The following is a 13,357-nucleotide window of genomic DNA, read 5'->3' as shown; positions in this document are numbered from 1 at the left end:
AAAAACTAAAGGTAATTTTATGTGACAACTTTCAGTAACAAAGCAAAGGTTTTGCTTACTTTCTAGCATAAGTTTTTCTTTAATATCACTCGAAGGTGGTTGACTTCAGGGAAATTAATTTTCTCAGAGAAAAGATATGTTTCTGTTTTGGAAGTCACTAGTAGGTCTGTTTTGATGCTTCTGCAGCCATTATTTTTGAAGTACCCTGAACTTTATGCCATGGCCAACTACAGATGGGCTGCTGTGTTTGAGATCCTCAAATGAGCTGATGGAGAGCACTATAGTAGGCTTAGACATGAAACACACTGCTCCCTGGTGTCACAAACCTGTTTAACATTCATAGGCACTCCTGCAGGTTCTATTTGCCCTGATGGATTAAGTTAACTTTTTGGTTAATTTTGGTATTTAAGGGTTTTATTGTATGGATATTGCTCTGTTTTTTCCATAGCCTAGAAAAATGATCCTGTCATTGGCTTGATCTGGCTCCTATTTAAGCCCACGGAGTTTTCAGTATTTTAATATTACTTTCCTAAATTGTCAGGTCTCCATTTGGGAAGCTACTCAGGTTTCAGAAGGATGTGATAAGCCTCTGATCAGATTCAAGTATTCAAACTTCATATTTTAAAGCTAATATGTAAGAACATCATTAGTCTTAGTCCCAAGTTTGAGCTTTTAAGCCATCCAGAAAGCTTGTAGTGACACTTTTTGTATCACTGGTACCTTCATGTCAGTGTGTTAGTAATGTAATCCTTAGGACACGAAATTCTGAGCTCTGCATTTCAGTATATCTGTTTAGAAAATGAATTAAATCATCTATTGGTTAACTTCTAATGTTGGTCCTGTTGATTATATCTGTGAGGACTTATGTTGTGTATGAGTGGAAAGGGGCAAAACGTCTTTAGCAGTCTTCCACAGCTATTTAAATAGGACATTTGTGTTAAACAGGTTTATCAAATGCATCTGAAAGAAAATGATATATTAGGGCTTGGAAAAAAATTGTAATAAACTGCTTTGGTATTTCTTAACAGGATTATAGGGATATTATTGATACTCCTATGGACTTTGCTACTGTTAGAGAAACACTGGAAGCTGGCAACTATGAATCACCGATGGAGTTATGTAAAGATGTGAGACTTATTTTCAGCAATTCCAAGGCCTATACACCAAGTAAAAGATCAAGGGTAAGGCTTTATTATTTTCTATTGTTGTTGTTTAAAAAAGACCACTTATATCTGAAAAAATATAGAACAGAAAAAGCAACTGTAATTTGATTACTTTTAAAAACAAGTTTAATTATTTCTGATATTCAAACTTGAATATTTCTGAGACACTATTACAGCTTTGTATTTTAAAGGAAAGGAATATGTGCTGTTTAAATGCCATAAGTTCTGATGTTCTGCATGTGTGTTTCAAAAGTGTATATTAGAAAGTGGATCTAAAGGGAGAGCCACATTGAAGGAAAGATCTGTAGAAACATGACTATGGGTAGAATAGTGGAATTTAACTGTTATTTTGGGAAGAAACTTGATTTTCAAAACAAAAAAACACAGAGCCCCTCCACCTTGGAGGTTGCCCCAAACTAAAATATCCAGGTAGAGACAGTAGAGGATGTTGAAATTCAGTGTTGTTCACCAATATGCAGTGCAATTGTAATGAAGCCCTTAGGATTTCTGGGAAACAGGACTGTCTTTACATAGTATCAGCCTACTCTTGGATGCCCTGCTTTTAGTAGGTGCAGTATCTGAGCAGTTAATTTATAAATGCATACTTACACGTGTTCAAGGCTTTTGTGTAGCTTTTCTTCTACTAATATGTGTTAGATGTTCAGACTAGAATTATTAACAGCTTTTATGTTTGGCTGTTCTAAATAGCAAATTAATTATTAGGACTTCACTGTTTTAAAACTTGGGGACAAATTTCTTGGCAGATGACTAGAAAGACGGACTGATCAGCGATTACTCTCTCTTCAGTCAGTAGCAGACAAACCCACTCACTATTGAGGCTGCCTAAAAATCAGTCTCTTGGTTGCATTAAATGGGATGGATTTGGGGGAAAGTCCGGATTCTTTTGTGGTTTTTCTCTCTCTCCTCGATCTCATCACACCTGTCGTCTTAGCTCTGTGTGATTTCACAGGTCCTTCTGACATTTTCATACTTTTTTGTGTTTCTTCCAAACAGACTGGTATAGTAATAAATGTCTACATCTTTTTTTATTTTACTTAGAACTAGAAGTGGAAGGCTCTGATGTTAAGAATTTTAATATTCTGGAACCTATGTGCTTTCAAGTGCATGCAACACATAGTTTTTGAATGGTGGTCTTTACTCTTAATTTGTCATGCACATGCTAAAAATACCACTTAACTTTACATCACTTATGCTTACTTGAATGGTAAACCTAAACTCATCAGCTTTTTCTTTTTCTCTTGGCACATTAGACACATATTTCTTTGCATGCTATCTCCAGTAACACATACATAATAATCTGTCAAACCTATTGTTGAGTCTGGTACTCTTATAGTTTGGTGTGTCATTAGGTAGGCAACTGTTCAATATTCTGATATGGTGTTTCATATTCTAAAAAGGTGCTGTGTCTCAAAGTACCTAGGCAGGTCACTTTGGTGGGATTTTTTTGGTTTTTTTTTTTCATTTCCAGAATTAATAGCAACTGTGCTCAAATAATTAGTTGTGATCTTAACTGAGTTTGGGAGTCACTATAAATCATTCAAAGCTAGAGATGGGTAAAAAAAATGTGCACCTACATAATTTCAATACATTTATTGTACCTGTTGAAACCAACTTATTGGTAGAATCAATTCATCCATAAAAGGAATAGATTGATGTTCAAATATAGGATATAAGGATGAAACTTAATGCAGCAGAAAATAAGATTTCTTGACCCTAGGTATGATACAGTAAAATTACATTAAGGATCTTTTTGTAATTTCTGTTGAAGCTAGAAAGGGGTAGTACGTTCTGGAAAGGCAGTTGAAAAAATGACTTTTCTAATTTTTTCTTTTGTGTGTCATCTTCAGTTGTAATATACTTTTCAAAACCATGAAAACAGTTTAAAGCAAACCTACACATGGGTTAATGTAAATTTGTTGAGACAGACTGTAAATTTCCCTAAAACATTTCCATATTGATTACTTTACTTTTCTAGCTATTGTTCAATGATAAATAAGTAAAATGGTGCTTTGGAAAAGTATAAAACTTGTTTACTGGCTTTTCTTTTTTAGATCTACAGCATGAGCTTGCGCCTTTCTGCTTTCTTTGAAGAACACATAAGTTCGATTTTATCGGATTATAAATCTGCCCTACGCTTTCATAAAAGAAATACAATAAAGAAACGAAGGAAAAAAAGAAGTAGAAGCAGCTCAGTTTCCAGTAGTGTTGCATCCAGGTACATTAATTCTTTTACAGCATTCATGAAATGTTATGCAAGTTTGACATACCTAAACAATAGAACCTAGTGTGGTTTTTTTCTTAATCCTTCCTTTACTATTCCCTATATTACAGAATGGTAGCTTTGACATGCAAGTCCCTATGACGTGGAAGAGTTTTAAACTTTACTTAGAGCTATCCTAGTGTAAGTGCTTAAAATTCAAATACCTGCTAAACATACAGTAAAACAGCATTGTTAGGATAGCGGTGGCATCATGCTTTGTCATATAACTATAGTATTTATTGTAAAGATTCACTTTTCAGAAGCTCACAACTTACATGAATTTCCACAGTAAATGTCATGTTTTTAACATACTTCATACAGAGGTGATTGTTTTACTCCCACGATCTCAGACACTAGCATTTAATTTTCTTTATTCCTGTAAAATGAAAAAGGGGTCATCCAGGATACAAATTGTTCCTCCTTTTGCAGTCCTGAAAGGAAGAGGAGATTAATAAAACCTCAGCTGAAGGCGGAAACTTCCACCACTTCGTCATCTTCTGCACCTACACGGTCGACAGCACTGCGACATGCTCCGCCTCAGATGAATGGAAAAGCGGCTGAAGCCTCTTCCCTTGTGCGGACTAGAAGCAATAGGGGGATAACAGATGTGGCTGTTACAGAGCAACCATCTACTTCTTCAGGAGCAAAGCCTTTAACTATAAAGCCTTTAATTACAAAGCCTAATACTACTGCAGGGTCAGGAAAGTCAGGCAAGTTGGATTTTTTTTTAATTAAGCAGGGAATGTTTTCAAAGATAAAACTGGCTTTTTGGTAATCTGTTATATTTCTCTCAATTAAGACTAGTTCTGTATTCAAGCTGATGGGCCTTTGAGGCTCTTCAGAGGAAAACTGAACAAGTTAGGCTGTGTTATCTAGGAAGCTTTCTTCCTTCTGGATCACTGACTCAAATTGTTTGTTTGTAGTAGAACATGAGTTCCATTTTAGTCCAACAAGATTGAATGTGGTATAAACTGCTGGACTTACATAGTTTTTTTTTCTTTTTGTCCTTCTAGTACTGGAGAATTCAGCCAAACATTCCAAGAACCAGAATATTGTATCAAACCCTACCCCATCGGATTACAGTCATAACACTAGGAATAACTCCACTAGAGAAAATCCCGAGAAAGAGAAGCAAATCAAGCGCAAAGTAAAATCTTCCACCCTTAATCAACAAGGTACCAAATTTCTCTGGAACTTCTCCCTGCCCCATCCCAGTTATTGATGTACTGACTGTAGTGTTGTTCTTTAGTTGTGGTAATTTGGAGGTGGGGAAATTAGGATGCATTATGATTTAGCAGAATGGGGAAGTCTAATGGAACAACTCCGACACAGTTTCCTTCTTGATGAATTAGCACAGTTTTGACTATTCTTAACACCATTTCCATGATGTGATCACTGTTGTTTAGCTTATTTTGATATGTTAACATATCTCTGCCTTCATTTAAAATATTACAAAGATCATGTTAGGAGTTCTGAAATTCCAAAGCAGACTTCTGCAGGGTCATGCTTTAAACCCTGTGTGTTTAACCTCATAACATTTATGTGGGTTACATTTGATTCAGTTACGCTGAGTGTGGTGACATGCTGTGCAGCCACGAGCGTAAAGGTCAGAGCATCCCAGCTGCAAATTAGTTCTTTCACTTTTTTCCACAGAAAATTGAACTATGCAGTATTTACTGCTTCTGTTTAGTACGTTTGAATGGACTGCTCAGACCTACGTTTCATGAAATCTCTCAAGTGAACTTGCTCGGTCTTTTGATGTCTGAATACCTTAAAACTCAAAACTTCTGTGGAGACTGAAATAAGATCTTCTAGTCAAAAAGCTTTCCTGTTTATGGAGGAGCTTTGAACTGTTATGAAGATGCTTGAAGCATCTAGATCCATGAAGCATCTTTTCTCTGAAGATGGGAGACTTAGTAGTCTTAGTCTGCAAATTGGGCGCCCCCTAATTAATCTGCTTACTCCTTGTAGTCCTTCTTTCCCCAAGGATTATCTGTTCTTTCTTAGTCTTCCATGCTTCTGAAAAAGTAGCTTGTGGTCTGATAAGTTAAATCATCTGTCTATTCCTTGTAATCTTTCTCACAAAGGCCCCAGCTTGTTACCATGTTGCATGGCTAAGTATGCACCTTTTATAGGACTGGGTGTTTGGTTGGATCAGAGGTATCTGAATGTTGTTGACAATGTCCCTCCTGCACATCCACTCATATGACAGAGGAGGCCTGTGCATTCAGTGCATGATGGTGCACATTTGAACACAGCAGGAGCTGTGCATGGGTGTTCCATCGAAGGACTGAGGAACTATCATGCTGACTATGAGCCTGTTCTTGGCCATGTTTTAGGCAAGGGCTGTGGTATCAGAACATCTCCCTAAGAGGTCCTGTGACATGCCCTGCTAAGGCGAGTACCCCTCACTTAATGAAAACACACCCTATAAAATGTCAAAGCAAGTACATCTGCTGTCAGTCTGTTAATGTGAGAAATCTGTGCAAGTTGCACATAAAAGATGCTACATCAGGCTGAAAGAAACTGTTTTATTTCTCCAGAGATTACCTGCTGTGAAGCATTCCTGATCCTTACAGTAATGCTTCCTGAGCAACTTTTTGCTGTTGTGGATACAAAATAGGAGTTTTGTCCACTGGTGTTGTATCAGCCAAGAAAAACACCTTAGGCGTTCCCCTTTTTCCCTCTTTTTCCCCCCTGGGTTTTTCCTGGTTTTTTTGTTTGTTGTTTCCCCCCACCCCCCAGCTACTGTGTACTAAACTCAACTAGAAATTAGTTCTCCTTGCATATGAGAATGAAACTCTTTGAGCTCTACTTTGGGTTTCTCAGATTTTGACAGATTGGCAATCACTGTGAATCCTTTCAGATATTTTAGTAGGGCCTTATTAAGGCAGTGTGAAAATGAATGTAAACGCAAATCTGTTATGTGACATGTACTTGCATTTCTTTACAGCGGATTGCAAAAATAATGCTTTGGCATCAGGAAGCATTCAGGTGAATGGACATGGAGGACAGCCTTTGAAACCTCCAGTTAAAAGAGGTCCCGGACGGAAACCGAAGGTGGAGACTAATAACAGTAGCTGTGAGGTGGTGGTGCACAAGAAAAGAGGCAGGAAACCAAAAAAGCTACAAATCGTTGAACAGCAAAAGGTTGCAGAGCAGAATACAATCCAGACCACAAGGGATATACCAGAAGAAGCCTCTGTTTCTACTGCATGCAACTCTCTTTCTGAAAATAATGTGAAGGAAGACTTGTTACAAAAAAAAGGCCGTGGGGGTAGAAAGCCAAAAAGGAAGATAAAGACCCGTCAGCCAGGCTCGGACCTCTTAGTTCCTGCGAATGTTAAAATGCAAACAAGAAGCAGGAGGAAAAAGACACATGAGCCCATGGAGGAGGGGTCTGAAGAGCTTAAAGATTCTGAACCTCACATGAGAACTAGAAACCAGGGTAGGAGGACAGCCTTTTACAATGAAGATGACTCTGAGGAGGAGCAAAGGCAGCTATTGTTTGAAGACACCTCCTTAACTTTCGGAACATCAAGCAGAGGCAGAGTCCGAAAGCTGACTGAAAAAGCAAAAGCTAATTTAATTGGTTGGTAATTTTTACCAAGGGTTCTACTTCAGAATGCTATGAAGCAGGTACAGTTAAGGAACAGCAGAACAGACTTCTTCTTCCCTGCTGCTATTATGGGTTAGAAGAGTATGTTCTGATGTGGGGAGAAAGATCTAGCAAAAAGATAAACTGAAAGAACATTCTTTGAAAGAAATATATATTTTAAACTTTTGCTATTTATTGCCCTCCAAATAGGTTATACATTTCAACAGTCATTTTGTTCACAATTGAGAATAATTGAAGCAATTTCTGACTGACGTACAGAGTTGATAACTACTCTGCTGGAGTAGTACATAATATCTCTACACAATTGAAAAAAGGTGATGGTACTTTTAATTGCCACAAACTGAAAACAGAAGTCTATTTTTGACCAAGCAAGGTACGCTTTGATTGTAAAGTCAAGTCGCCTAGAAAGGTAGACTTTGACAAAAAGTGGCAGTAAATTCACTTGCATTTCTATTAAATACAAAATACCAAACTTTGCTAATCTGAAAATGTTTAATTTCAGTTGTGATGGAACGTTCAGCTGCAAAAGAAGCCTAGCACAGGCCATTGGTTTATCCAAGTTCTGCCAAACATAGCAAAAATGTAATCACAAGTATATATATATATCCACATTGGAAAAAGTTTGACTAATGTCTAATTTTTCAGACCTTGATTCTTGTATCAGTCACTAAATCTCTGTTTATTGTGCCAAAGACTGAGAATCAGTGCAGTGGAAAGCCTTTTTTTCTTTGAGTGTCAGTACAGCATACCATTTGCAGTGATAAAAGCTGTGTCTTGTTTTAAATAGTAAATTGTTAACATTGTTCTGAAATGTATCCTTTTTGGTACTTCTGGTAGAAAATAATGCACTGGTGGGGTCCTTTGACAGAGATGTTTTAGTCTAAATGTATAATTGGTTAAAGGATTCAAGGAAATTACAGGACAAGTATGGAATTATGATGTTTACTTTCTGATCCAGATTGATAGTTGTTTCTACAACTTAAGACATGCTTAAGAGGCTGAAATGACCTACAAAGAAGAGTGTATGTGTATATATTAATATATACATAAACACATACATCTAAAATATTACCCAGGTATAAATTTTTTTCAGGATTTTTTAGATAGCACTAGAATTGAAAATTTTAAAATGTCATACTTTATAGTTTAATTTTAAGGGGAAGATTGGTTATTTTCAATTATTAGGGTTAAAAGGCCAAATCACTTTTTATGCAATCATGTTTTATACAGTGGTCTCATTGCACATTGTGTTTTTCTGCACTTTTTATGGTATATCACGCTGACATAAGTCAATATACACCCTAAAGAAAAATTCCATTTAATGATTGTGCCTTGTATTCTATTATTTCTTGCATCCTTACTAAAATTAAGTTGTCTATTGTAAATGATAACTATATGACTTAGGGGAATGTATTGTTATATGTACTGCTCTGGAAAAGAAAAGCAGTTATTTATTTGTTTATGGTACATTTAGTTATTTTATACCTTTACAAACAAATAATACCATTTTGTATCACTTAAAAAAAGTATTGTCCAGTTCAAAGTTAAAAATACATAAGTAGTCATATTTACTGAGATCTGGTATGGTACAAAAATGTAACCAAAATTTTCTGGTTATACTTTTTTTTTTTTTTTTACACAAACATCATCTGCAATGTCTAGAAGGGAGGGCATGCAGAATTAAGACCTTAAATTTGCACAGCTTCTGTATTTGTATTTGAGGCCTGATTCTTCACTCTTTATTTTCTTACTGAAAAAAGGTTCTAAGTTTGAACAAAGAATATTGGTATTTGCCACCAAGAGAAATAGAAATATGTTACTGTGGATAGCAAATTAGTATCCACCATACCTAGTTTAAGGTAGTTCATTTTACTACAAAAAGTGGCTAAGTAAGATATTTTCCAGATCTTCTTTGAATTGTTATGGATTTGAACTTGGGGAGCAGGGATTAGTTTTTATTTCATTTGTTGGCATATTTATTTTTTCTAACCAGTATTTCTTTATCATTCAATTAAAATGGAGTTGCTAAACATGTGGTAAGATAACAAGCTACAGTTGTACAATTGCAATACAGCTTCACAATTCAAAACTGATTGATTCTACTTGTTAATTTTGTCAGATCTCACTGATGAAGGCAATCATTTGAAAATGTGTAATTTCCTGATGTTATCTGCATTGTAATATATAAAACAGATTATATCTAAAATTCATCTTCTGTATTTACTCTGTTTGTAATGATGTTTTATATGGCATGTCTATGTATATATTTATATATCAAAAATACCTTGTAAGTAAGTTTTGGAGATTGAGATAATATACGTTCCCTTAATAGTAGGTAGAAGATTAAACATCTTAATTTTGCGAGGATAGAAAGCCTTACCTGCAGAACATGGGTACTGCTTCCCACCCAGTAATATCGGTGACTTTAGCCAGTAAGTTTTTAATTTGTATTAGACACATTAATGTTTTTCCTTTTAAAATAAATTGTGGATAATTTGGGTCAAATTTTTTTATAGAAGCAACACTAGAAGTTTATTAGAAATTAATACCAGATTTATTTAAAAGTTATATTTTTATAATTTAATTCACTAGGTTGCAAACTTTATTTATGAGACTTTAGTCACCATCAGACTGTATTTTGGTTGGGGAAAAATTTATTATTTGAAGTATTGTGAGATACTGTATCAACACAGAAAAAGAGCTTTTGATTACATAGTCTTAAGTTTTTAAATGTGAGCAATAAACTTATTGGTCAGTGTTGAAATAATTTAAGAACTATAATTATATGCATGTTTTATAATGCCATCTCAAGTACCTAACAACTGGTTCAGAAAATGGACTATCAAAATCTCATGTGCTTGTTTCACATTTGCATTGTAAGTAACATACAGCTTCATAGTCACATACACATAAATGATCTGGCAGCAATTAACTCAGTTTTATTCATTAAATTTGTTTATATTTGACATGGATATGAGGATACTGTTCTGGTATTTCTGTGCTATACTGGGAGACGTTAAAATTGGTATTTACTGCTGAGTGGTATCATAACAACAGTGTGTTCTCTAACTACCAATGAGGAAATAACTTCTGCTTCTGTCATAACAGTGGGCTCTAAATGTTTAACAGGAATCATTGTACCTGGGCCTACATACCTAACAACTCTTTATCCACTTTGTTTCTGTTGTTAGTGTGTTCTCTGGGAACTGAACTGAAATTTTACCACTGTAGTGTTCATTATTATTATTCTCAATATTGAACTAGAGCTCTTCGTCACTCGGCAATGACCAGTGATACAACTTTACAGAGAAATGTCTTCCTCCAGTGATTAGACTGCTGTGATAAAGATTTACAGATGTTTATTTGTACAGTGTCTGGTTTGTACCTGTGATTGGTTTGTTGATAGACTTGTAAGATTGAGTTGGTTGAGTTAAATATTACTATGGCTTAATATTTGTGAAACTATTAATTGATAAAGGACCCTGATGCAGCACGTAGGATATATTAATATCTATTAAAAAATAAATTGTAGTGTAGAGACAGCTTATTCACTGTATTGCTGTACAAATATTTTTAAGCATCAGTTCTGTGCCAGAGGCTTTTGTCTTACCAAAGAAGGACTACATGCAACACAAAAAATACTCTGTCCATTCAGTAATCTCAAGCTTGTTACAATTTTTACATCACATTGTTAAATATTTTGCTCACATTTGTTGGATTGTGGACTATAAGTAAATGCTTTAGCGTGTCATTTGAATTTAGGCACATGTTAAATGGTTGACTGGTTCTATAAAAGCAATAGGTGTAACTGGATGGGACTGTTTCACCCTGTACTTACATAGTAGATAAGAGGTTAGAGATTTTTAATCTCACTTTCATCAACATTCACATTCAATTTTGTAGCATGTGAATCTTGCTGAGGTAATTTTAACATTGCTGGTCAATCAAGATGCAGCCATACCACAGTTGTGTCCTGAGTCCTTACCTTATTCTGAAGTAGTATATTTTGCCCACACTAGTTTTTCAAAGGTTTTACTTTTTGCCTTTTTTTAACAGAGTGTTTAAAAATAATTTAATTCTCCTACAGTGCTGTGATACAGAAGGTCGAGGGTCTTAAAACCTCACCTAGAAACAGCAAAAGCTCATTTTCTGTTTACTACCTAAATGAAGACAAATTAACTGTGTAAAATTAGTATATATTTTCTTTTATCCCTGAAGCTCTTGTAACAGACTGGTTTCCAAGGGGACCTAGATATTCAACTGATAAAAGGGCTGTTAGTTTTCTGCTGTAAATTATTGTATATACCTGTTTGTTTGTATGCAGAGGAAAGCGTATTACATTTCATAAAATTGGCCAAGGCTTAACAATGTGTTTCCAATAACAAGTCTGGCATTGACAGCTTACGTAGCTTCCTGTTTTTGAATCATGAGTACAGCTTGTTCACTTTCTGCTGTCTGGGGAAAATAGCAGGTAGCTTTTAAACCAGAGCTAACCTCTAGGTGCTCTTGTGTTTCTGCTAATTTTAATGCAGGAATTCACCATGTCATTTTTACAGTGCGTTGGATGAGGAAACATGCCAGGAAGCTAGATTAAAAGACATCTTAAATTGCAGAAAAAAAGGCGATTGGCTGCTTCCCCCCCCTCCCTGCCCCTTTTCCCAAGGTTATAAGGGCCTCAAGGCACTCCACCTTATATGCTGCAATAAAATAAGGGTGAAGAAATTTAGCTTTTAGGAGGTACGTAGTCAAACAAGTAGTCATTTGGATCCTTTTTAATGCAGATAAATACATCAGGAAATTCACTTCAAATAATTCAAATAATACATTTTAGGGAGGGAAAGTAGTACTATACTATGAATTCCTACACTGAAAAAACAAAGAATGAAGTCATTCAAAATAGGGGTAGAAAGAAATAGAAGTACCTGTCATGTACTGTGTGATGTACATGTGCTGTTTTGTGCTTACAACTGCACGTGTTGGTTTGCTAATGCATTGAGACCATACAGAAGTTACATTTTTGGACCATACTAAAACTGCAGAAGTGTGGTGGACAACTGGATAATGATCTTGCGTGAACTAAATTCTGTCATAATGTTTCAATATGTATAGAATGGAGCTCAACTTCAAGTAAATTACCTAGAAAGGTTAATTTTAAAACTGACACATTTTCAGATTAAAAATTACGCTTATTTTGTACAGAATTATGTAAAACAAAAATCTGTTGTATGTAATGAGTAACAGTTTTGAAAACTATAATTCTTTAGCTTTATCAAGGCTTTTTTCCTTCCAGAAATCTAGATTATCATGTTATAACCTGAAGTATCTCACCAGGATAACAGTGCCCTTTCTTTTTGTACATATGGATTGGAAATTTCTTTACTGTTATGTGGACACTTTCTATGTTAGTTTTGATGCATAATACTTTGAATCCTTTTATACAAACTAGAATGTATGTGTAAGAATTACTGTCACTGCAATGTAGTAACTACAAACTTATTTTTAAATAAATAGAAAACATGTTTTTCTAAGCTGTCCAACAGTGTTTGTTTCTATCTAGTAATTTACTGTATTATGGGACAGTTGCTTATGTGTTTCTCAAAACTGCCTTAACTCAGCTTGTTTTGATTCCTTATGGAATATGGTATAGTGGTATATGGCAATATGGTATAGCGTATGTGTGGGAACAGACAAAATTACAACTGGAGCGTGCTCTGATAGAGATCAAAGTTTGCTATTTTGTAGGGGGTTTCACTAAACCCTGCAGTTCTGGAGGCCATATAAAAGCAGTAGCATCTGGCACTGAAGACACCATGTTGCCACTCCTCTTAGCTCACTTTCAGATGTGCAGCAGGGTACCCACCCCTAATCCTCCAGAAAGCCTTCCTTGTTCAAATAACAAAGGTTTGTGCCAGAGCTATGTCCAGTCTATGGATATCTGTGCTTCCCAACAACTCTAGAAGAAGCTAAAAACACCTAAGCAGAGAGAAGTTCCCTCCTCCCTGTCCGTAGAGTACTGGTCTTCAGTCTAGTTGCTCTGAGTGGGTGGTGCAAGGAAGAGGCAATACAGGATGTATTTGCACAAAGCTGCAGGGTTGGTTTGTTGATATCTACGTGTTTCTGCCCGATAGATGCAAGACAAAAGAAATGTTTAGCATTTCAAATACTGCCACTACATGGATTCTGTTTAATTTCATGTGTTACTTACTTCCTCCTTATGTACCTTACGTCAAAACACAAGGAAGTGACGGAAGAGATCTTTACCTCACAGATGGGGGTATGTGTGCTGCTGGGTGA

The 13,357-nt window shown here is 35.7% G+C and overlaps 1 protein-coding gene across 1 annotated transcript in view; it reads left to right on the top strand.

Moving 5' to 3' along the window:
* PHIP (pleckstrin homology domain interacting protein) overlaps positions 1-12,591 on the top strand; it is a 107,629-nt gene extending 95,038 nt beyond the window's left edge. The window contains exons 36-40 of the mRNA XM_051778004.1: positions 1,029-1,181; positions 3,236-3,399; positions 3,874-4,154; positions 4,458-4,619; positions 6,398-12,591. Of these exons, the coding sequence (XP_051633964.1) occupies positions 1,029-1,181; positions 3,236-3,399; positions 3,874-4,154; positions 4,458-4,619; positions 6,398-7,044 (1,407 nt within the window). The 3' untranslated portion in view covers positions 7,045-12,591. The remainder of the gene's footprint in view (positions 1-1,028; positions 1,182-3,235; positions 3,400-3,873; positions 4,155-4,457; positions 4,620-6,397) is intronic.
* Positions 12,592-13,357: the final 766 nt, after the last annotated feature.

This window comes from Manacus candei, unplaced genomic scaffold (assembly GCF_025592945.1).
Source record: "Manacus candei isolate 608988 ecotype Guabito, Panama unplaced genomic scaffold, ASM2559294v1 h1tg000011l, whole genome shotgun sequence".
Classification (NCBI taxonomy): Eukaryota; Metazoa; Chordata; class Aves; order Passeriformes; family Pipridae; genus Manacus; species Manacus candei.
Note: the sequence above shows the minus strand (reverse complement) of the source record. Positions and strands in the feature narration are given on the sequence as shown.